A 26,038-nucleotide genomic window follows, 5' to 3' on the forward strand; every position below is an offset into this window, starting at 1 on the left:
GCTGCCAGGGGGTGTATTCGTGGTCGTAGGGTAGCCTCCCCTACAGACACCCAGATACAGATACATTCACAGATGCAGATACAGATACATGCCGCAGCGTTCGCGGCTTGTTTGTTTCACAGACAAGTCGGCCAAAATTGATATACTCAGCTGCACACAGGAAAATCAGTTCAAACTACAACTTACTTTGCAAATAAATAAATAATTGTAAGAATAAAAGTCATGATGTTTAAATGCATCATTTTAGTGAGCACCTTAACGTATTTGATTGCTGGTATAAGAGTACATCATATTTTCTCCAAGTGTCTGGATCCACTGCCGCTGCTCTTCGGCGGCGCTGCCTTTCATCAATTTCAAATTAGTGAATATCGAGAAACGGAAATTATTTACTATCTGGATGGGTGGTTGGGTGCGAATGTGGATGTGGATGTGGCTGTCTGTTGGGTGGGTGGCAGCAGCAATCTATCCATCCATCTATCTACCGCCTTGGCCATTACAAGTGCAATTTATCTCGCAAATCATTAATCAACCTACCGTTTGCCTTTCCCTTTCCCTCCCTTTCCCTGCCACTCCCAGCCCTCCCAACGCCTACCTCCACCCCCCACTTGGCAATTGTTTTTAGCCCGTTTTTGTGTACTTATGGGCAACAAATTTGAAAGGGCACAAACGTGGCCCCTCCCATTCGATTGGGAAAATCAACAGGACGATTCCGCGAATGAAAAGGGCGGCGCTCTTCAATTGAACCGCTCATAAAACTCGATTGAAAGATACGCAAGTGAGCCAATACAAGTGCGCAAAACTAAACACTAAGCTACACAAGTTATAAACCAAAAAGTTTTCATTTATTTAGTATATAAAAGTCTCCTAAAACACTTCTAAGCAACGGTACATGTTATTAGTTATACATTATTATTAAAGTAACTTATTAAAGATACATTTTATTCGAAAACAAAAGCACACAAACTCATTAGGTTGCGTGAACAAACGTGTTAGGCAGTGTATCTGCGTTTTCTGCCCACATTTTGCGGATACAGATACACGAGCACACCTCTGCCTCAGGTGTGCGTGTGTGTGAGTGTATCGGAACGAGCGAATAAGAAGGCGGCGTATTGCGCACACTCTCACACACACACGAATCGGGCATTGCATAGATTGCGATTACAATTTTAATTTAATTGACCACCTCCCCCATCCCCTCCCCTAACAAGCGGTGGAACGGCCATCCGATTGGCTGCGAACGAGTTCGTGGAACGAATGCGAATTGGAACGTGCTACAATTCCATTCGTTCGATTTGAACGGCCGTTCCGGCAACATTCGGGAATGTTGCAGCAACTTGTTGCTATTGCTGTGAGATGGTGTCGGTGTCTTATTCGCCAGTTTCTTGTTCGCTACTCAGACCGATTTGAACTTTCGAGTGAACGAGACGAGTTCCGTGCGGTCGGATAACGGCTTTTCAAATGGACACATCACTGTAATTAGATAACGTCGCAATGTGGATTAATAACAATCGTGTTCTGTGTGTGTGAGCGTGTGAGCAGTAAAACTCTTGATCTATAATTAAAGTGAGAAGCATTCTATGCACCTAGGAACCAAAACGCACTAAACAACCGCAAACAGTTGCAAACAAACAGAAAGGCATAAATGCAAGTGAACGGTTCTTAAGCGCACTCTCCTGTTTTCCATCAAGAATAAAGTGCAAAGAGGATCGACGATCACAAGTAACGGTTCGGGCTCACGAAAAAAGAATCAAATGCTGGCCGCAAAGTAATGCCATATAGAAGCTAAAAACAACACAACAAAAGTGTGCTGTGCCAATTAAACACCAGCTAAGGAAATAACTTCAAGTATCAAAGGTCTGCGCAGGTCTTTGATCAACCGCAACATTCGTCATATTCGTTGTTTTCCTTATATTCGTGACATTCGAGCAGGGTGATCCAATTCGCCTCAATGCAACTGCGAGTGCACCCTACTATGGACTGTAGCGGTCGTTCAACCAGCAATATTGAACGCGATTCCGATCTGGGGGACGATTTGGTAAGAAAAGGAACTTTATTATAAAGGATTATTATCTTCCAAAATATTACGTTTTCCCTTTTAAAATTGATGTGACAAGCTGATTAGTTGGCATTAAAATAAATGACATACATTCAAGTAATAAACTTAATTGGCATAATCATACTCAGTAGAAGATTCCAGGTGAAAAGTATGTCAGTAAGTGCCGCTAAATTACCTCTTTATTATCACATCGTAAAATACTGATATGAAATATACAAATGATTTATGTAAACAAACATGTAGCATTGAAACACAAATAATGAAGAAGTATACGGAATTCATGGTTATTGCTTACAATCAGCCACTGATGGAAAATCATTCATTTTCCCATAATAATTCTCAGAAGCGTTTCGAGGTATTATTATTATTTTAACCAAATGAAATTTGTCAAGCGCGAAAATTAATAAGATATCCCACCTTTCATCTATCCATCATATATAGAATCTGCTTCGTTTTCTTCGCGACCGTCTGGTAATTTGAGTTACTAATGCATCAATATCCATTTGCCACTCGAAAATAGTATAAGGTCTTGAGATTGAATGGAAAACGAGTGACACTGATGGGCAAAGATACTCAAACAGGTGCGCCATTTATTCAGTCGGAAAAGTAACACCGATTTGCCGTCGGCACTTATATGAAATCCTTACCCGAAAGCGATCGCTTTTTGGCCATAATGATCTCTTGTTTGGGTAGCAACTTATACTTCAGCTTTGTTTTCTGCCTTCGTGCTCGAAAGCAAAGGCAATTCCTGCAACCGACTCACATTGTTTGCAGATGATTCAAAACGTAATTATAATGTTAAAAAAATATGTTTATTCAATCGGGGGACTGGGAGATTCGAGGGGAATTCGAAACGGGGGAGCTGCCTTTTGGCTTTTTGGCGTTTCAGTTTGCCGGAGAGCCGTTAAAAGGTGACATGCTAAATGGTCGCATACAAGACGGCTCTTGTGGCGACACACTCACGTCCAGCGCGATATACACTCTCACGTTGATCGAGCTAAGTGCATGGCACACTCGTGAACACAAATAGATTCATCTGTTTTGGTACCCAAAACCGAGCGATCGGATCGTTCACAATTTCCACCGATTGAAAGAGATCTTTCAATCCAAGCTCTTTGATGGCGTTCATATGTAAATAAATTGTTCAAATATTTGCATTATTTGTTAGTACCTTAAATGAATATTAAATGGGTTTTATTGCCTTTCAGGCCTTTCGGCCATTCGCTTTCAGTCAGGTATGCACCTTCATCGCCAGCTCCATCCCATCCCCATCCCCATCCCCATCTCCATATCCATCTCCATCTCGGCGCGACTTCTTCAATTCAATAAAACTCTTGTTAGTCTTTTCCTGCCCCTTTGTTTTCCTTTCATTTTTATTATTGTTAATAGACATTGCCGGCTCGATCAACAATGAGCCAGACTTTATACACTCACTGCCGGCCGGTCGGTCTGGCTATTTACATAATAATTTTTAATAGCCTCGCTTTTGGCCAAGAAGCGGAGGCGGAGGAGCGCTGGGCTGTGCAAACAGCGAGTGAATCTCGGCTCGCCAGGCCCATTCGTCATCCCCCGGATCGATGTGTGCTCCTTGTGGGCCTGGGCTGGTGTTAATTGCGGGTTCCTCAATTGAGGGTCCGCATGTGGGTGCTGTCTAATTAACCCCACTGCGATCGGACCGACATGCTGGTGTCATTCGCACATCCGATCCGCAGTTCTATTCAAATCAAATCCTGCCACCGCCACTCGCTCGCATTTCCAATTTCAGCCCGAAAGTCACGATTAAACAATAATGTGGGCTGTCAAAAAGTCATAAATTCTCGAATGAAACCCAGTCCCAGCGAAGAAGTCGTGCCCAATGGTCCATGCTGTATGGTCCAATGCCCAATGCCCAGTATCGTCATCCGAGCAGCACTTTAATTACATGGGTTAAACGCAGAGTTTAAAATTATTGCCGAATTGCTGTCTGTAATTTTTGAATCGTTTTTAAATTAAATCAAACCGGCGAACATGACTCGAGACAATTGGCTTCCGATTCCTTCTCCAGCCGGCCCGTCCAGTGGTTTCACTCCGAGCGCTGCACGTGCTCCAGGCGCAGTTCCCACATTAAATCACACCGGCCTCGGGTTGGGGGAACCCCCCAAAAATCTCAGTGGTGGTTAACTGGTGCCGCTGCTGGTGTTTGCACTGATTCACACTCCGGCTCCGATTCCGATTCGGCCAGCGTCGTTTCCACATTTATTTATGACCGCTTTACTGCGCCAGCCAGAAATTTTGGAAGAGTTGTAAACTTAATTGCAGCGTAGTTTCATGGGAATCAAGCTCAGCTCAAAGATCTGGCATTTAGGAATAAGTACATATATGTAGAACCCTATGATTTGTATCAACTGAATATTACATTCCATTTACGCTTACTACCGAAACGAGTTAACTGTTTCACACTTGGCTGGCTAACTGGCTGGTGGGGTTGGCTTACACCTCTCTGGTTGCCCCCTTTTTCCTCCGCCACTGGAAGCAGAAATCATTTGGGTCGGACGGCAGCGGCACCTGTTATAATTTGTTTGGCTTCTTGTACGCTGACAGGCAACGATTTTTATTAAATTCTTTGTGGGGAATCATGGCGCTCCTCTTCTTCTCATTCTCCTCCTCCTTCTTGCATAACCAGAAGGCAGGGAAAATATTTGATTAAGTATCTGGTGGGGCCTTTGGGGGATGGCCATGCCATCATGGAATGAAATGGAATGGGATGATTTTCGGTGGCGCTTTCCACCGCAATGACAAGCGAAATTTGTTTTGCTTTTAGTTTGCGCGCTGGGGGCGCGAACTTGAAACTGGCCAGATGGAGGAGGGGATATGTCACGTCATTCGGATATATGTATATATATTGAGGGGGGGAGGGGGTGAGAAATTTAATTAACTACTAATGCAGTTGGCGGCACTCAAAAGTGCATGGCGACAAATGTCAGAACGGCACAAAACGCCAATGAAAACAGGGCCGTAAAAGCAGAAAGAGCTCGTAAAAAATATGATTATTATTGGCAGTATTACAGTTTGCGCTTTTCGTATTGTTTTTAATGAATTTATGAATTATTTTGCCAACCATAGCTAATAAAACTGTTAATTGGATTTTTCCAGTACAGCTGCCGATTGCGAAAAACGATCGCGAATCGCAAAACAAAATGCGAATTTGCGAGGGCACGAACCGAGTATCTGTGTGTATTCCTCTCTGTAGGTGTGTGCGTGCGTGTGTGTGTGTGTGTGCTCGGGGGCCTGGATAAAAAGTGTATTTATCATCGCACCAATAAAACCCAGCCCTCTCTCTTGCGCCGCACATATCGCCCTCCCTTTCGCCGAATACAAACAGAAATGGGCGTGCCAATTGGCCAACGAGAAAATCGCGTGAGCGCCAACAAACTGAATAACCGCGCTGGCAAACAGCAATCTTAATTTGGCATTTGGTACTGAAAAGATCCTTGTTTGATGTTTGCCTGTTTGTCTGTTTTCCTCTGTTTCCATCACTTCGCACCTGAACAGCCCTGCCACAATTTTCTTTCGTATAAAGAAGCCAAGCAATTGCAAGTGAAATCCATACGTACGTAATTATTATCGATTCGTAAACGCAGTGTTTTTGTGGAATTAAGCAAAGTGCACCCATTAAAATTGGGGTATTTGCACTGGCTAAACATTTAGCAATAATATCTGGGAAGAGCTTCTGCCATATTAGCCAAGTAGTGTAGCTGTTTGTGTGTGCTTGGCGGCAACATTTCCTGATTAACAATGGTGGAAAGTGCGGTCTTAGAAACTTTCCTCATGTGGCGACACCCAGTCATAAAACACAGATATATTTCGGGCGGGCGACTGTAACAAGCCCTGCGCCACTCGCATCCAATAAAGTGGGCTCTCTCGCCGTCCAGACGGCCACCAATACCCCCAGAGACCAGAAGACCAGGAGACCCAGCGACCAGGAGGCCAAGAGACCTAGGCAGGCGGACTTGCGGGCTGGCCAAGGCAATAAAATAATGCAGTTTTTAATTATTGCCGCCTGCAATCGAAGCTAGACGCAGTGAATCCACCCCGCAGCCGGATGGGCACAAGGAGTCGGTCCGGTCGCAGGCGCTGGAGCTTCGGGAAGTGCGACTCTCGGAGTTGGCCAGACAGCAGGGGCGTAGTTTGAGCCATGTTTGGATCCATTATGATCCGTTTATTGGTTTTCGGCAAGAGTGTAATTTAAATTAGCTAATACGTTTTCTATTTATGCATTGTTTTTACGATATGCTGTTTCCGAAACCAAGCAAAAGAAGAGCGAGTATCTTGTATCTTTCTTTGTGCGCCCCGCCATCTAGCGCCCTTCTGATTAAAAGCCCGACTACGCCCCTGGCGAACGTAGAAGGAACCCAGCCCAACTATTGCCGTTTAACCGTTGCGTTCCTTTTTTTCTTTCGTATTTTTTATTTTTGTTTTTAACCGGTTTTGTTTTTTGTATTTGTATCTTTTATTGTTTACGCGAAACAATACTGCCCGCCGCGCTCGTTTTACATGTGCGTGCGTGCTAAATAAGGGTTAAGGGGGTTGGGTTGGAGAGGGGGCGGGGGAGGAGGCCTGCACTCTGTACAGCCAGCGCCATTATGTTTTGCCATTGTGCTTGCATGTGTGTGTGTGTGTGTATGTTTGTTGGCCCGCTTTTGTTGTTTCCATTTTTATATTTTATTCGCCTTATTTTTTCCGCTTCGACGCTTGGCGAGCGAATGAAATCGCGTTTGTACGCACACATACACACACGACCATTAAGAGCGCGCGTCTGTGTGCGTATCTGTCAGATACGTTTTGCATTTTAATTTTATTTCCATGCTCTCGTTGCCGGAACGCAGACCACGTTGCACATGTTTCGTCCCTTTTTACACAAATTTATTTTTCGCTTTTTTCCATCTCCGCAGTTTTTAGCCGCTGGCTTGCAGTTCTTTTCGCTTTCGAATATTCCGCTGCAGTTGCATCGCGTTGAAATACATCATTCGCCACGGGGTGGATGCGTAAATGGGTAATTTTATTTATATATTTATTCAGTTATAAGATCCGGGCACACACATGTGCCAGCGGAACGGAAACCTAAAAGGAACCAGCTCAAGGGGTTGATTGGCATATAAAAACGGATTCTTTGATGGCCTGTTAACGGTTTGGCTCCAGCTAACAATGGCTTAGAACCTTTAGTCTTGGCTGCGTTCCAATTAGCAGATTTGTCTGTGAATTGATTCCGAATATATACGCAGATCCCAATAAATCTCCCCCAGATTACAGACTCCGGGGGCAGCGAAGAATCCATCTCCAGAGGCCATCGTGTCATCCAAGATTATGATTTTGACAGGCATCACGATATGACGGTTCTACGGTTCTATTTTTATAGGAGAGATATCTGTCAGCACATGTTTGTAACCCTACACTCCTGTCCTGCCTATAAATAAATTTAAGATTACAATTCTAAGGAGATCTTCGTATAATATATTGAAAAATTTATATCGAAATACCTATAGTTTCTTTCTCCATTAGCCCTGAAGAACTGCTTGCTTTATTGGTTTAGGACTCTGCATTTCTTCTTTCTGTTGCACAAAGTTTAAACAATGTGGCTAATTACTCAGACCTACGATTTGAATAAGACGAACGTAATAAACTTAAGACGCCAGTACGCCCCGGTCTGATCCTCAAATGAGACTCCGGGCGAACCCACTTGAGTCATAAGGACATTAGGCCTTAGTTTGTCAAGAGAGTTCGGGCTAAAAAAAAAAAAACAAGAATAAGAATAAGGACAACGAAAAAACAAGGAAATACAGTTGTAAAACCGGCGACTCGAGCCACAGAAGAGCAGAAACAAATGCGGATACACATGCTCGCCGGCTCGTAATCTTAATCCTTCACACAATAAACGCCCCTCGAATGGGCTGCTGTATGCTGTATGTGTGCCATGTAGGACTCTCTTCTGGTAGCAATATCCTGATCCTGTTTGCCGGCAGCGCCCTTCACAGCTTCGCTTCTGGATTGTCGCATTATGGGTTTCCGAGCGGTCGCAGCGGTGCGTCCTTTTGTTTTAAATTAGCACGGCATGTTGCACATGCGGCATCTGTCCGTCCGTTTGTCCAGTTGTCCGTTTGTCCAGTTGTCCGTCTGTCCGTATGGCGAATCCCTCGAAAACTGCAAGCAATTTCCTACAAATTTGTCGCATTCGATTGTCGAACAGCGAATGGAAATTAGGCAAATTGCATTTGTAGTTCTCAGTTCTGAATGCAGCGATGATAATAAATTAAGATACATTATTTCCAGCCACTTCTATCGAAATGTAATGTCAACACTAATTAGCGATAAAAAGCCGTGGTGGAGGAGGGGGGCTAAGTACGGTCTGTGGCAAATAAATTAAATATTTTTCCTATACAGGCCACTCAGATAGTTGCCTCCGTCTGCGGTGCATCGAAAGCTATTAAAGTAAATTGCACAGGTGCCGCCCCGCCTCCCCCCCTCCGCAGCCATCCCCTCTCCGAAATGCCCATGCCCACATCCATTTGTTTGAGTTTCGGAATAGTATCTCTATCTTACATGTGTAGCGCCGAGTTTTCCTCATTGTCTGTGGGTCTAATTGCGATTTAATGTCTTGCCTTAGCAGTTGGGGACTTCGTGTTTAGCTGGCGATAACAGTAGCGTTTTATCAACGCAGAAATTAATGGAACTGCCGTGTCCCCCGCCGACCAGGTGGGTTCGCCATAGCCATTTGAAGGTACATATATGTATGGCGGATAGTACACCGCCATTAGTCGACTTTCCTGCATGAGTTCCGCACCGTGCGGGTGTTTTCCCGCCTTCCATTGGATGGGCACCTAATGCCCTCCAAGTGGAGCACCTTATCGCTTCACGGTGATTTATGCGTCGCCTACTGCGACTATATATTGATATTCCACGGAAGCTCCGACGATATTCCAACGAAATTCCATATCTGAAATGGGCATTGTTGCGGTGATTTTGATGGATTTCTTCCCTGAAGGTGGAAACTCTTCTCCATCCTCCAGCTAATTGCATTTACTTCGATTGGTTAAGATGGCTAGCTATGTTGACTTCATAACATGTTACCACTAGTTGCAATGGTTTCTTCCCTGCTACTTTGTTAGCTTTTTAATGAATATCTTAAATAAATTGCATGTGCGCGCTCTTTGAGCATTTCCATCTGCCGATCCGTATCCACAGCCATGCGATCCACTTGCACCAGCCACATTAAAGCGGCACAAATTCGTTGTGCATTAATTAGACATTTTATAGGTGCAAGTTGGCATGGCCTGCATGCCGCCGCTTTCCGCGGCTGTTGGCTGTGGGATCTTGGATGTTGGCCATTGGCCATTGGCGGAGCCCAGACCACAATTCTGTTTGGACCTGGTCAACAGCAGACCGCAACTAAAACGCACACATGCACACAGTGGGTGCATTTACCCGAGCATCTGCATGTATTTCGCACGACTGCGATAAGTTACATTAATTTGATATACACACATGCACAGATGGAGCCGAGTTGGGCTAACTAACCCACCAAGTCGGTTTACGTTTGGTCTACTCTGGAGCTAAACATCATAAACTATAATAAAATATATTATTTTAATTAAATACATATATTGAAAAGCGTTTTTAAAGACATGCCAACAGGCCCATCATCATTTTGACCGCAACTGCGTGTGGAAATGCATGTGCAACATTTTCGCCATAGAAGCGCTTTGCATTCGCGCCGACTTCAAAGAATTCCAGGAACTCCGTTTCTCTATGGTCGAGGCATTGTCTATGCCTTGGTTTTGGTTGCACTTATGATTATGCCACAGCGACACCAGCACTTGAAGCACCAACACCAGTGCTGCACCACCAAAGAGCCAGGCGATAAATGTTGAACACACTGGGGATCCGGCAAACAGCCGCATACGAGTATGAGACCGACTTGGGTTGGCCTGGCTTACTTTGTTTGGCCCCTGCTCCGCCGGCTCCTCCAGCTCCTCCAGCTCCGCTAGCTCCTCCGATGGCTGTGTTTAAATTGAAAATTCCCGATTTGCACACAGTCACAGATGCGCTTAATTTGCACCTCTCCAAATGCATAAAAACCAAGAAGCCGTGATGGAGTTGCATCGGACTTGGAGCTAGCTGGCTCTGGCTCTGGCTGAAGACGCAGTTGCAGTTGGTGACTTCAACACTCCCGGCCATGCGTGGCGGACTTCTTGGCAAAGAGTCACGGCTGGCACTGGTCTGCCAGGTCTCCCAGTTCTGCCGGCCAGGAGCGAAGCTCCAGTAGCTCCCCCGAACCCGCCAACCGGCCCTGGAGCGGGGCGAACAGCTCTGGGCTTATTGCCGTTTTGTGGGTCTGGCATTGTTAATTTATTAAGTGGTTACCTTTGTTGTCACCCCGCCGGAGGAAGTGGCTTTCTGTTTTCAGCACTCGCAGTCTTTGGCTTTCAGTTGCTTTCAATTGAAATTGCGCGGCGTGCCTAAGTTAATGTGGCTCTTGGCACATGCCATAAACCAGAATCGAGATGGAGCTGCTTTCCAGCTGGATCAATGACCACTGCCCACGCCCAGTGATCCGCGGTCAGTGATCGGAGTGCCTCGATATCGATTCTGATTCCGATTTGCCGATTTGCCGCCTGACAAAGTGTCCGTATTAAGCTGGCGCAGCGGGCAGCTTGTTGACATAAGCGCCGCCATTAATTCCCCATCACCTACAAGGGGTCGCTTTGTTTATGGTTCTAGGTTCACTGGGAGAAATGTTGTATAAAGAAATAGATGTAAGAGCCTTACACCGCAAAAACTCACTTGCAAACGATCTCCTTTTTCTCCTGTGCAGTCACATGGTGATCGAACGGACGACGAGATGCGCGACTGCGACTCCGTGGATGGGGAGCATCATCAGCTGAGCGCCAAGGCGGCGATTGCAGCCCGCCTGAGTCACACAGTTTCCGGCGGCGGAGGAAGCTTCGCCAGCCCCGAACCGCAGACCGAGCTGCCCCTGAGGTGAGTGGTTGCTCCTGATTAATGTCCTGGATGCGGAGGTGCGGTAATCGCTGCAAAATCCTCTTCCCACAGCCATCACCATCAACTGCCGCCGAATCATCCGCTCAATGCTCTGGGCAGCTTCATGGGCATCGGCGGACTACACAGCATTCCAAATCTCCAGCACAGCGACGTGCTCGAGAAGCTCAAGATGCAGGTGCGCGACATGAAGGTGGGCCTGATGGTGAGTGTTAAGGTGTCTATCGAGGTGAAGATACTGTAGCTACTACCATACAGTACGGCAATCTGCCAAAGTTTAGACAAATCTGTTGACTGCACTTCAGTCGAGGATTGGATGTTTATATCCGTATTATATTGGAAATACCTGTATTTACCCGCAGGAACAGGACTACGCTGCCGCAGCACATGCCGCTGCTTTCGGGGCCAACATGCTGCCCACGACGATCAGCTCGGGCTTCCCACTGCCCCACAACTCGGTGGCCTTTGGCCACGTCACATCGGCGCCCAGCGGTGGGAATGGGAGCAGCTACAACGGAGGCACCACCCCCACAAACAGCTCCAATAGCAACGCGACCACCAATGGAGGCGGCACCGCCGGACCTGGAGGAACAGGAGGATCGGGCGGCGGAGGAGCAGGAGGAGGTGGAGGCGGCGGAGGAGGCGCAGGAGTGGGTGGCCAACAGTTCTCGTTCGCATCCCCCACAGCAGCGCCGAGCGGCAAAGAAGGTTGGTATCTATCTATCGCGTGGCAGGCGGCGATCCATTTGTGTTTAACTGTTGCACTCAGCCCGCCACTTTGCAGCCAATTCCGCATCGAACTCGTCGACGTCCAGCGAGGCTTCCAATTCATCGCAGCAGAATAATGGATGGAGCTTTGAAGAGCAGTTCAAACAAGTCAGACAGGTTAGTAGAGTGCTGGGCGAGGGGAAGGGAGTTGGATGTGGACGGGTACAGGGGGCGGGGGCCGAGGTCCAGTCAATTGAAATCGACAAAACTGTGTGTAAACAAGATGCAGGCAAGCTATCAATTAACTACTAATAGCCAGTCGCAGTCCAGCGGGAAAGTATCTCATCCTCGTCCCACCTGGCCGAAGGGGATCGAAACCAGTTGGAAGACGCTGCAGTCCAGCAGTCAAGCCGTCCGCCAGTCCGCCAGTCCAGCACTCCAGTTTGTGATCTCGTTTCGGATGTCGTCGTGGCACGGCTAATGCTAGTGCCGCCTTGAGGCGTTCCAGGCGATACGATAGTTCCGGTTTGCAATTGAGCAATTAATGTAGCCCTTTTCAGGGCGTTAATTTGGTGAGAAAATAGCTGGTCAGCATCCCCCGGCATGTAAGGTCCAGATGCTGACCGAGTATCCGAGCAATTAGGCCCGAAATCCCCTCGAATCCTCACAGTTTTTGGTGTGGTCATTAAATGTGGTTGCCAAAATCGAGACACAGATACAGATACAGTGCAGATACAGATAGAGATACGGATACACTGTGTGAACCTCGACAGCTTTTGGTTCGTTTTGGTTGGGCCTGACTCGTCTCGTCTCGCCTCGCTTGGGTCATAAAAACCGAATTTCGATTAACTTTAAATGCACACACACTCTCACCGTTGCTCCCTTTCGGCCAAATAGCCATGTAGCTGTGGCCATAGCTATCCATCAAACGGAGCCCGCATTCTCTATGCACTATAAAAACTTTGACCCTCGCAATGCAATGCAAAAGATACTTATGTATCTCTCGTGGATGGGGCTTTAGCCACAGCTCTGGCCGCAAATGTATCTGTAACTTCACGCTTAACACCTTCGCTTACACCGTGTGCGGCTCTTGAATGATGATGATGTGCTTGCAGAAACCAGAAACCAAGCTGACCAGATATACATATATATCTCACAACTCCCTTTGGCCTCCTCCAACTTGGGCTTTCTGTAGGTGTCGGATAAGTCCCTCGCAGCACATTCAAAATGGCTGTTTCGCTCTTTCATTAATTGTGGAAACGAGACGAAACGTTAATTATGTTAATTGAATCGATAGCGGCTGGCTGCGACTGCGAGAAAAGCCATTTTGAAAGAGCATCGCACAGATACGGTCGCAGTTACAGATACAGATACGCTCATTCATTCGCTGGCTTCTCAGCCATTCGCCTTTCCCCAACTCTAAGTAAAATTCACAGTGCGCTCTGCTCTGATTTTAGTTCTCAGTCTTGGCCATCAGTCAGATAGTCAACCAGTCAGATAGTCAGCCATCCATCTATCTATATATCTATCTATCTTTCCATCTTTCCATCTTTCCATCCATCCATCCGCGGACGAAGACAACAAGTAAAACAAAAATATTATTTTTGGTACATTTCGCTGCTCATTTCTTGTATTATATAGTTTCTTTCTGCCCTGCTCTCATTAATCAATGTCAATTATCTGTACGTACTGAATAATTAGGTTTAATTATAGCCCGAAGCATTTTCCAATAATATTCTATATAAATATATTCATGTGTTCTGGTTGAAGAATTCAATCGTGGCGATTGTGCCATTTCCTTTCAATCCGACGCTTTTTGGCGCGTGTTTTGTAAATCACGTTCTAAAATCTGGTGAATGGTAAGGGAAACAAGTTTAGGAATTCCAATAATCCATTAAGAGGTGCTTTAAATATTTAACTAAAACTAAACGTTTACTGAAATATACAAAGCCCTTTTCTAACCCAAAAACAAAATACTTAATAATTTAAATGGCTTTCGGTTTGACAAATCATTACAATGAATTCATTAACATTTAAAGGGTATTTATTCAGTGCAAGTCCACGATCATTATAAGCTGTAGCATTCTCCACAAAATTATAAGAGCCAAGAGATGGAATAAAACATAAAAGACGACGAAACGGAAAGTCTGTTCAACACATTTCGAGTAATGAGTGTGAAATTCTTAAATAAATATGCCGGCAACCTGCAGATGTATCTGCATCTGTAGCGGTATCTGTATCTGTATCCGAAGCAGCGGCTACAAAACGATGTGTGAGTGCTGGCCGTCGAGTTATGCACTCGATGCGGCAGGACAACACTTAGGTCCGTGCAACGGGATTCTGTCCATATAAATTTTAATGTCCACTGGAACCTTTTTGCATCCATATGCTAGGGCATCTGTATCTGTATCTGATAGTTATAAATTACACCCACACACACGGGGGCAGGCAAAGGGAATTGATCTGGCGAAATCCAGAATTCCCAGAATCAAGGATTCAAATTTCAAGCACCCAGGCATCGGATTTGTCGGGCACTAAGTCTAGGCGACAAATAAGTGAGATTATTTTTATAACCCGAACCCAGAACCCCGAATCCCGAATCCCAACTCCCGATTCCCAACTCCCGATTCCAGATCCCGAAAAACATGTGTGTGCTCAGGCAGCGGCAGCAGCATCTTCGATAGTTATAAAAACGATTATGATTGGTCTACGGCAACCGTGGCAGGGGATAGAATTCTCGTTTGCCGGTTTTATAACTTTATTGCTACGGATTTGGGAGAGATATTGGTAGCGCTTAACGGTTTTGCGGCTGCTGTGATGCAAGTTAGGGATCGAAATTCGGGAGAGATATTGGAAAATGAGGCACAGGCAGGTTTGCTTGCAACCCTTGTGCGTGAAAGCGGGACTTCATTTTATGATTATTAATACGAACGAGTACCCCAGACAGGCAGGCAATAATGTAGGTACACAGATACAACACATGTGCGCATATGTGCGTATGTGTGCGTGTGTGTGTGCGGCGGCAGCGACGCAGGCAGCATTTCGATCCAGACTCCTGCCACAAATTTAGTTGATAAACGACCTTTGATGGCGTTGCATCGTCGCGTTGATCAATGAAATAAATCGAAGACTGCACCAAGACAAGTGAAATATAGTTCCGAGATCGGGAAAACAGCTCAACAAGTGTGAACGAAAGCAGCAGCTCAAAATGCTCATCTCCGAGGATCAGATTCAGGAGGTACATCCCATCCACATGTATAAAGTGCAATCAGTGAAAAGCAACGAATCCTTCGAGGAACCAATCCAGTTGAATTTCAATTAATTTATTTTTTGTTTGGCTCAACCCCGAGCGGTATAAAACCACATATATATGAAGGTTTCTTTTTTTGTTTTGTTGGCACTGCTCCTATAGCTCTTGTGGGCGTCGAGAATCATAAAAAATATCCCCAGCCCAGCCAGTTGGGAAAGAAGTTGGCAGGAGGATTGGAGTCCAAAGTGCCCGGCCAAAGTCGGGGCTCCAAGTCTGACTTGGTTTTAAATCATTTATGCGAGGAGGTGGAGAGGCGAAAGGAGACGGAGATGGAGATGGAGAAGGAGGCAGTTCATCATTCGCATTGACTTAGAATGTGCACCACGGATGGTGCAGGGCTTGAGCTCCAGCTCCATCTCCATCTGCAGCTCGGCTTCGTTTCTTTCTTTTTGCAGTAGGCGGAAAGTATGATGAATTCCGAATTTGATGAGTTCACTCCGATGTTGTCATTAATTCTGAACAAACTCGTACCAAGTTGTGACTAGGGTTTTTCCTTCCACAGACTTGGTTGGTTCCTGGTGGCAAAGGTCAAAGCATGAGCCGCAGAAAAAACGCAGCACATAGCGACGATAAATAATAATGTATAAATGGCAGATACATTTATGTACTTCCCTCGTTTGTATCTTACTCTCTATGTTTATCACCTAATTATCCGTTGTGCCACTCGTTGTTCTCATTGAGCTCTTCACACTCGAACAAAAGTCCAAAAAGAGGCAGGGTTGGAGGTTAGGGGAATGTTTCTCTATCAACCCCCAGCAAACCATGCTCAACATTGCAGGGAGGGACCAGGAGCGACAGAGATGGAAGCACCCAACACGCGCCCCTGTCATCGTGAGCGTCTATTGTTGGCCCAACAAAAGGCCAGAAGTGAGCCAAAACTCCATTTTGTGCCAATCCATTGGCCTAAAGAGTCAAGTTGTTGGGTCTTTTGTTAGATTGTTTTGTTATCAAAACTCGCCCTAATGCGCTTATAATGGCTCGTTTTGTATGTTTGCCTACAGCAAAACTAATTCAGTAATGATGTGATATCATTTAACATTTTTCAATTAATAAAAAGGTTGTGTAATGTATTTTTTCCTATAAATTAAAAATATAACTGAGGAACAATGCTTTAGAATCTTAAATGATGCCTCTAATGGCCGTTAAATGTTTTTGGCGCCCCCGGGTGGGCATTAAGATTATGAAATCTAATAAAACTATACATTTCCGCTTCTAATTGCAGCTCTACGAAATCAATGATGACCCCAAGCGCAAAGAGTTTCTGGACGACTTGTTCTCGTTTATGCAAAAGCGCGGTAAGTTGCACATTGCATTGAAGTTTTTCCAAGGGGGCTCATAGAGAAGGGAGCGCGATACTATTGGGGGCTGAATTCTCGAATCTCGAATCTGAATTCTCACATTTGCATATCCCTGGCCCAGATGACGGATTGCTGACTCAGCCAGCCAAGTGTTTTTGGGGCTCACTCAAATTATGTTAATTGAATAAATTTCTCGGCACTTTGACGTTTGATTTCGAGCAGCGCGAGCGGGCGAAAGGGAAGCCATTAAAATATGCAGAAATTCTGGTGAAAAGGAAACCGAGAAACCGAGAGGAGAAGAGAAATCATTTTGGTGGCTGACTTTTTGTCATTTTGTCACTTCAAATTACTGTCACAAACACACGCACACACTGCGGGAAAAGGGGGGTACCATATGCATATTGGTACTTAAATTTTAAAGGCGACTTGCAGCGGCAATCGGAGCAAATGCCTATTTATACATGCGAGTATGCTTTCCTGCACTTTTGTCATTAATTATGGGCATTACCGAATGCGAGGGCAATCGGTGGCATGCACACCCACTACTAATGCCTGGCGTGACTGTACTTTTCCGATAAATTAACTTCCGGTTGGCGATCCAAGCGCAATCCTTGAGCGTCCTGCAATTCCCGCTGAATGTGTGTGTGTTTGCCTCGATTGCCCGAGACTCGCAACCTGAGAGGGCATTAAATTTGTTTGTATTTGCACAAGTCGTGTTCCAGGGAAATAGTACGAGTCGAGTACAGTGATGTTGACCCACGGCAAACTCGCATAAACTTGGCAGCAGAAATGTACTTCAAAGTATTGCAAAAGTATTCTTTTTCCAAATTACTTTTGCAGTTCATGACCAACTATAATTAAATATAAAAATGTGCTAGATGCAAATTCATGGCTTTGATTAGTAATCATGGCCTGGGAAGGAAATCTACATTCCATGCTGAAGTCAGCAGTATTTGTTTATTTATGTAATTTCGTATACGTTTCATACAAAGTATATAAAATCTATGCTCTGAATAAACATACTTACACATCCCTATATGCGTAGAACATCCCTGACAACTTAATGGATTTTAATCTGTCACATGCGTTCAAGTTTTGACATATGCACGCTCACCCGTCGCGGTCACTGCAAAGGGGGTTTTTTGGGTGGGGGCAGGGGCAGGGGCGGAGGAGCAGGAGGTGGCAAAGGGGGTCGCCTGCTGGGGTAGAATGAGACTGTCTGTAAAGTTGTCGTCCGCCATGAGAAGGAAGCGCCGAAAATGCGACTCGGGCCAAGAGTATTCCGTGTCTATGTGTCTATAACCGAATGATATTGTACAATTGTACAACTAACTAACGGAAATTATGCCAAATAGATATGTGTATAAATAAATGTGATTTGAAATTTGAAATAAATGTGGATCGCTTGCCGTGAGTTGTTTGCGCAGCGAAGAGCGGCGCAATTCTTAATTAAAAGACGTCAATCACTTATCAACGCGGGCGCTATTTTCGTAGCTATTTCCCAGTGCTCAGCGCCCTGATATTTGGGATTTGGGAACTAGCAGCTGGGAGCTGGGAGCTGGGAACTGGGAGCCCGACTATGTCGGGATGGGAGATGCGACGACTCCCTCCGTCGCTGGTGGCGTTATGATTTCAGACTCGATCAAGTTTCCCTTAATTTCCATTAAAAGCGCCTGACATCTAGGAAAACAAATGCAGCCGAATGAGTAAATAAATAGATGTGCCCCCAAAAAGAGTTCAGCCTGAAAGCCACAAAAAGACCGCAGTGGAAAAAAATGTAAAAAGCTGGCAGGAAAAATAATAATAATAAGTCAGCAGTCGGCAGGCGGCATTTGGCATGTGCGTGTCAGGAGCAGCGATCGGTTGGGATACTCCGGTTAGGATCGGATCGATACCCCTGGGCAGGAGATTCGATCCGATGCGACGGAGAGTTTAATGATCGATTCGATTGACGGGCGGCTGGAGCTGGTCATTAAATTGCCTTTGATTATGTGCGTCCTGACCAGATTTAGATTTTTTGTATGTGGCTCGTGCAGCGATCGCCGGGCGATCCACAATCTTTTTGCCCTGGCACATTGTAGACGACCGATCGGTACATTGTTCATTTATTTTGTGTTATTCCTTTTTGATACGAGCATCACCTCGCCACTCAATTTGTTTATATGCATAAAAAACAAACGTATTTTCATTCAATCAACACGTCCATCAAAGAGTTTGATTGATTCCTCTGGGGCTCATAAAACACAACGAAAACGAAACCGAAAGTCGATCGATCGATGGATCGTTGGATCATTGGATTGTTGGATCCATGGGGCAGCAACAGGCGGCATTGGGTGATATGGTATTTGGTGTTTGGATCGTAAAAAGGAAAGGAACCCGCGCAGATTTATACAACTTCGAGTTACACACGTACAGAGGCAGCAATTAGGCAGGTTGATTCGTTTTTTATTCGTTTTCATGTGCCGTGCACGAAAAAATAGTTGGGGGATCTCAAGTGGCAAAGATGCTTAGTGGGATGTCTAAATAGAAAGATGATATGATAATAGAATAGTCTTCAAGCAGATGAACCATACGTTAGTATCAGAACTACTCGTCAATTTCTCTCTGTGTGCAATAAAAAGGGAAGTAGAAACGAAAATTTGAATAGTACAAATCAATAGCAAATAGAGGCCAATAGAATGCCAATGTGTATGATGATGATTAGCCGCCATAAACAGACCAACATATGTACAAACATGTGTATATACGAGTATGTGTGTGCGTGTGTTTCAAATCGAGCAACAATTAGGATTTATTTCAGTTTTTATCGGCCTCGCTCTGCACTTTTCAGCTGCTACAGGGGCTACAAGTGTTAATTGCTCCGTGATCGATGAGTGGGAGTGGGATGTGGATAGGGATGAGGATCGGGGGCATTGCTGCACTCTTTGGGGAGATAAATTGTTTTATGGATCTTTAAATCGTGTTTTGCTTGTTGGTGCATTTAACGAGCTGGATGGAAAACATAGCCAAGTGCAAGAAGAAGTTTCATTGCGCAAACAGCTGAACTCGGAATCGAATGTTTAGTAAACCCCCTCTAATCGCATTTCAGGAACTCCGATCAATCGGCTGCCGATCATGGCCAAGTCGGTGCTGGATCTCTACGAGCTGTACAATCTGGTGATAGCCCGCGGCGGCTTGGTGGATGTTATCAACAAGAAGCTGTGGCAGGAGATCATCAAGGGGCTGCACCTGCCCTCCAGCATCACCAGTGCCGCCTTCACCCTGCGCACCCAGTAAGTGGATATCCCATCCCTGCTGCCCATTCAATCCCTTCAATCCCTTGAATCTCATACATCCCATCGCGGGTACCTGCCACGTTGAGCTATGTCCAAGGCAAACACAAACACCATAAGCAACCCAAGATGCGGGACAAACAGAAACGGACAATCAAACATTGCAGCGATCAAGCAACAATCGATCAGCAATCGTGGAGCTCCCTCTGTGGGATCGTGATTTGTTTGCTTGTCGCTTTCGTATTTACACGATAATTCAACTTAAACAGGACATCAACGTGAAGTTTTCCCCTCCCCTCTCCTTCCCTCGGTGCCGCTTAGAGCGTCTGTTTGCCTCGCTTATTAATAATTTTATGCATCTTGCAGATACATGAAGTATCTGTACCCGTACGAGTGCGAGAAGAAGAACCTGAGCACGCCGGCGGAGCTGCAGGCGGCCATCGATGGGAATCGCCGGGAAGGACGCCGCTCCAGCTACGGCCAGTACGAGGCCATGCACAACCAGATGCCGATGGTGAGTACACAAGAAGCAGCAGCTTGGCTCAGCCAAGAACTTCTGGTACTAATGCTGCTATGCTCCATAGACGCCCATTTCACGACCCTCCCTGCCCGGTGGCATGCAGCAAATGTCGCCGCTGGCGCTGGTCACCCATGCCGCGGTGGCCAACAATCAGCAGGCTCAGGCCGCCGCTGCCGCCGCCGCAGCTCATCATCGCCTGATGGGCGCTCCCGCCTTTGGCCAGATGCCCAACCTGGTCAAGCAGGAGATCGAGAGCCGGATGATGGAGTATCTGCAGCTGATCCAGGCCAAGAAGGAGCAGGGCATGCCGCCAGTCCTGGGCGCCAACCATCCCCACCAGCAGCAGCACTCACAGCAGCAGCAGCATCACCACCAGCAGCAGCAGCAGTCGCAGCAGCAACACCACCTGCAGCAGCAGCGCCAGCGGTCGCAGAGTCCGGATCTGAGCAAGCACGAGGCACTCAGTGCTCAGGTGGCCCTGTGGCACATGTACCACAACAACAACAGCCCACCGGGATCGGCACACACCTCGCCGCAGCAACGGTAAGCTTTTCAAGATATGCGACTTTGATTTCAGTCCTTTCGAAATTTCCCAATTTGCACTTGCCAAGTGTTTTCAGTGGCAACCAGTTTGATTGAACGCACTCTAACTGGTTTTTGTTTTTGGCAGATTCATTAAGTTGAAATCTGCTTAAATTCAGGTTTTACTTACTTATTACTTATTTAAAACGAATTAAGTTAGAATAAATTCAAGCAGACTGCTAGCGCCATCTAGCTTACAAACTTCTCGGGCAATAGAAACAGCGCCCCCTGCATGCGAAGCGTAACTGTACAGCGAAGACACTAACCACTTACGTTCTCTCCATTCTCCACTGCAGCGAAGCCCTGAACCTGTCCGACTCGCCTCCAAATCTCACAAATATCAAGCGGGAACGCGAACGGGAACCCACTCCAGAGCCCGTGGACCAGGATGACAAGTAAGTTTGGTCCATACCCGTATAATAAAATGTCAGGAAGTCGAGGCATCCAATGTTCCCCTTTGTGTACCTTTAGTTTGTTAAAGAATTGATTTATTTTATCCAGTTTTTGTATTTTCACGTGAGAAGACATTAGTACTAACCAAATTGTCTTCTTCATCCAGATTTGTGGACCAGCCGCCTCCAGCGAAGCGCGTGGGCAGTGGCCTCCTTCCGCCCGGCTTTCCCGCCAACTTTTACCTGAATCCACACAACATGGCCGCTGTGGCAGCAGCTGCGGGATTCCATCACCCATCCATGGGCCACCAGCAGGATGCCGCATCCGAGGGCGAGCCAGAGGACGACTACGCCCACGACGAGCACAATACCACAGGCAACTCGTCCTCCATGCACGACGACAGCGAACCGCAGCAGATGAACGGACACCACCACCACCACCACCACCAGACCCACCATCTGGACAAGTCCGATGACTCGGCCATTGAGAACTCACCCACCACATCGACCACCACCGGTGGGTCGGTGGGACATCGTCACAGTTCGCCCGTTTCCACCAAGAAAAAGGGCGGCTCCAAGCCCCAGAGTGGAGGGAAGGATCTGCCGGCCGAGGATAAGGATGCGTCGTCCAGTGGCAAGCTCAATCCCCTCGAGACGCTGAGCCTGCTGTCCGGAATGCAGTTTCAAGTGGCAAGGAATGGTAAGTTCACTCGAAATTATATCAAACAGCAACTTAAAGCATTTATCACGGTAGCAAATAAGATAATATCTGAAATAACTGAAGTATTTAAATCTCTTTCAATCCATACCTTTAAACGAGAGTTGAATGGAAAGATTATATGTACATACCTCAGTTATGTTTTGCACTACAGAAGTTGGATTGCAGCCACCCAAGCATATGGTCATTGAACTAATACAAACCCTAATCCCTTCCAGGAACTGGCGATAACGGCGAACCGCAGCTGATTGTCAATCTGGAGCTTAATGGCATCAAGTACTCGGGAGTGCTGGTGGCCAATGTGCCGCTGTCCGAAAGCGAGACAAGGACGAGCTCACCCTGCCACGCCGAAGCACCGACAGCCGAGGAGGAGAAGGATGAGGAGGAGCCGAAAGCCGCTGAAGAGGAATCGCATCGATCGCCAGTTAAACAGGAGAACGAGGATGCCGACCAGGACATGGAGGGCAGCGAAGTCCTTCTGAACGGAGGCGCCTCGGCGGTGGGTGGTGCTGCTGCTGGTGTGGGTGTGGGTGTGCCCCTGCTCAAGGATGCCGTGGTCAGCTAGGAAGGATAACAAGAACCGGCATGGAAAGAAGAGACAAGGAAAGGAATACCAAAGTCATATTTTTCAGAAAAATACAAAAGCAGTTAAACTCACACACACAGACAAGCACACAGATGCCGAACCTAAATGTACATACACACGCATGCGGCAGGAGCACAGGAGCATTAAGGATGTGGACAGGACATGAAAAGCGCATTAGGCGCATCCCAGCATTCGATGTTCATGCATGCAGCACCATCCACACCATCATCCCCAACCGACCGAAACTCAAGTGCGAGATGCCGCCAGTAGAAGATCATGGAGTATATACATTATCGAGAGTATATACAGGATGCGTGTGTGCTCCATTTCCACATTTGCATAAAAGACAAGCCAGCGAGCGTGTAGTTATCGATAGCCATTACTTACATAAGCGAGTGCATAAGCATCACTTCGGATACACACAACCAATCCCGTATATATATGATATATGATATATGAATAGGTTACGATTCCCACACAGCAATTTGTTTTTAGCGTGAAATTTGTTTTATCCTCTTACGAACTTCTCCTTTTTTGTGTTAGGCTGCAAGGCTTTTTGTACATATCAATCAATACTTAGCTCGTAGGCCATATGCTATACAATACTATATATATATCTATATATACTATACTATATCGGAACCTAGTTTGTAAGCACACAAGCACGCATCACACCGCAGTAACACACATGCATATCCATTATGACCGCATCGTAGACATATTTAGACGTAAAAGCAACATAAGTAATAAGCATAAATGTATCTGTCGTAAAATTAAATAGCGCTTTTGGCACCCCCACACACACAAATACACACACACCACTTCGATTGCCCCACAGTTTGTACTGCTCCAGAGCCAAGCGGATGGTGGCAAGCCACGGCAGATTGATGAGCATATTCTAAGCATAAGCGTTCAATTTATTGAATAATAAATCTATTTAATTTTAGTTCAATGCGCATTCGAATCTATCTCGGCCATAAAACACACTGGCCCCTGGCTAATTAACGCACTTGGTTGTTGGCACATGGATGCACCATGTCCTGGTCCTGGGTTAAGTGCCCGGGCAAACAGCGACGAGAGAAGCACTGGAACCCAAAGACATAATATTTGGCTTTCCCCGCGTTATAAAAGGAAAACATATTCCTTTCGTTTTGTTTTGTTTTGAGCCCAAGCCCCTCCAATTTCGACATGGTGAAGAAGTCATAAACACACAGAAGGGGCCGTAGATTATCATCACTGATGGCGCAGCCCGGCCCGCAAAATGCACACCAAACAAAGTGATGAAAAGCAAATGTTGTTGGAAACAATGGATGCGTGAAATTGTTCGCACCCCGAGGGCCAAACGCTGCGCTTAGTCCGCTTAGTCTTAGTCCACCTCGTCCTGCCCACCATCCTCGGCCGTATTCCTGCCCAGGTGAGATCGAGTGCTAACTACATTAATGCATAATGTGGTTGGTTGGAGGTGGTGGCCGGGCAGAGGGCTCCCAGCGCTCGGAGAGCGATGCCAACCGGACCCATCAGCCTAATGACTTGCGTACGACGGACGCAGCCTGGCCAAAAGGACCTTGATAAGTGGCAAGTGCGTTTAGGACCTTGGCCGTAAACCGCCAAAGCTGCGAAATGTTGCTTTGTCGGCTCAACTTCCTGGTCTTTAAAACTCGAAACTTTAGCTAGGAGGGCCCAAGGCTTCTCACATTAAAAGGATACATTTCCGCTTTAAATTCACAACAGTTTCAAGGTCCAAATTAAAATTATTTTCCTTGCCTACGGAACTTCTATTGTCTCTTCTTAAAGATGATTCCATGAGCAAACACTCCCTGTTTGTTTGGATTTCTGCACTGGCAGGCATTGCTAAGTAAATGAATATTTGCCCCAGGGACTTAATTTGGGCAGATTGAATTAAATATCTTTGAAAACTTAATCCCCAACTAAAGTCCTGGCCGAGGACAAAAGAAGCAGCACAGGCGATTGTTGGGCTTCAATTTCCTGGTACTGGCAACTCGCATCCACCGGCCCTAATTGAGTTGATTTGGTGTGGAATTTCAATAATTCCAATAGGGCCTGCATTCGGGATGCATTTGCGTTGCACTCGGCATTGGGTTTCCAATTAGGCAGCACATATTTGTGGTCTTCCTTGACCAAAACCTAGGAACCAGCTTCGCATAATTGGTTTTCCAGTGTGGCACATTAACTAAAATAAATGCCTTTAAACCCCTGGGTTCACCAGCCACAATAAATTGCGAAAAAAATCAAAAATAAATTATTCAAAGGGAGCGGGTCACGTGTTGAATGCTCTCAAATTGCCCAACTAATCAGGACCAAGGTCCGCGGTTCGTCCTGCCGCTCATAAATCGTTTGTATTCCGGCCCGGGCATTTTTTTATATATTTTATTTGCTGCCTTCCTCACAAAGGAAAGAATGGAAAACATTACAGAAATTAGCCGACTAGAATGGAATGGAAGGAAGTCGTCGCCGACGCGCGGGAAATTCATTTCTGTGTGCGCACGAGAATTCTGCCGCTCAGGCTCAAATTAAAGGCCAATAATACAGTAATAAAGTCGGCAGCCAATCGACCTATGGACCCCTAAGCCAGGCCAAATCGAATCACCCAGACGCACAAACGCACCTAGACAGGCCGCGCTTAAAAGTATTTATAAATTTTATATAATGTGCTGCCAGCTTCCAGCGAGCGAGATACATCGCATCCCCCGAGCGAAGTACAGATGCGGTGGAGTTAGTAGTCTCTTCAATAAACCCTATTGAATTAGACACTATTATTGCTTTTCAGCCAAGTTAATAATAAAAACTTTAATCAGCAATCAAGTATTCCAACTACCTAGTATTTGCCTAGTGAAATAGTATTAGAGCCCAAAAATTAACTTAAAAGTTTCGCTAGATGCACACGACTCCTATTTTCCTGACCGCCACTGTGCGCATGAGGCATGTACTGTACATAAAGTACGACGGCTTGGCCTTTTTGGTGTCGAGCGGGAAGTAACCTCTATTATTTACCAATACAAACTAAGCTTTAAAAATAAATGTAAAATTACCCGAAGCGGCAGCTGGTCGAAGGGTGGGTGGGGGTTGGTCCTCCCAGGGGTTCCCTTTGGCTCCAGACAAACATGTGTATAATGTGTTTAATACAAGGATTGTGTGGCTTTTTAGTACCAGTGGCAGTGTGCCACACGCAACAGTTGTTTTTAGCGGCATGTTGCGGAGCATGAAAGCTGCTCCTGCAGATACGCAGATACGCTTGCGCGCTGGCGCGATTTGTTGCCTACTTTTCCGGGCAGGCCAGGTGATGCCGCTGCCGATGACCGTTTCATCCCCCTCGATGCGGACTCCGATTCGGATGCCATCCTTATCGGCGGAGCTTTTGGTATCTCAACATTTGGCGGGCATGCAACAAGCGTGTTGTATCTGTATCTGTGCTCGTGCCTGTATCCGTGCTCCTATCCGTATCCGCATCTGTAGCTGTATCTGTATATGTATCTGTATCTGTATCCGTGCGCAACATATTTGCTCAGCCTCAGCTGCTCCGCTGCTGCTCAACAAAAACGCTC

At 46.1% G+C, this 26,038-nt stretch overlaps 1 protein-coding gene across 3 annotated transcripts; it reads left to right on the top strand.

Moving 5' to 3' along the window:
• Positions 1-1,388: 1,388 nt before the first annotated feature.
• Positions 1,389-23,283, top strand: LOC6615749 (protein dead ringer). Of its 3 annotated transcripts, none has more exons than XM_032715476.1 (12): positions 1,389-2,035; positions 10,905-11,071; positions 11,144-11,294; positions 11,452-11,797; positions 11,859-11,974; positions 16,330-16,402; positions 19,494-19,677; positions 20,044-20,191; positions 20,262-20,740; positions 21,076-21,174; positions 21,339-21,871; positions 22,108-23,283. In XM_032715476.1, the coding sequence occupies exons 1-12, from the start codon at positions 1,949-1,951 to the stop codon at positions 22,452-22,454; spliced, it is 2,730 nt and encodes a 909-aa protein (XP_032571367.1). In that variant the 5' UTR covers positions 1,389-1,948; the 3' UTR covers positions 22,455-23,283. The 3 variants fall into 3 exon arrangements, with proteins under 3 accessions (XP_032571367.1, XP_032571368.1, XP_032571369.1); XM_032715477.1 differs by having other exon boundaries at positions 11,874-11,974; XM_032715478.1 differs by lacking the exons at positions 1,389-2,035; positions 10,905-11,071; positions 11,144-11,294; positions 11,452-11,797; positions 11,859-11,974 and adding an exon at positions 14,859-15,035.
• Positions 23,284-26,038: the final 2,755 nt, after the last annotated feature.

Source organism: Drosophila sechellia, chromosome 2R, assembly GCF_004382195.2.
Source record: "Drosophila sechellia strain sech25 chromosome 2R, ASM438219v1, whole genome shotgun sequence".
NCBI lineage: Eukaryota > Metazoa > Arthropoda > Insecta > Diptera > Drosophilidae > Drosophila > Drosophila sechellia.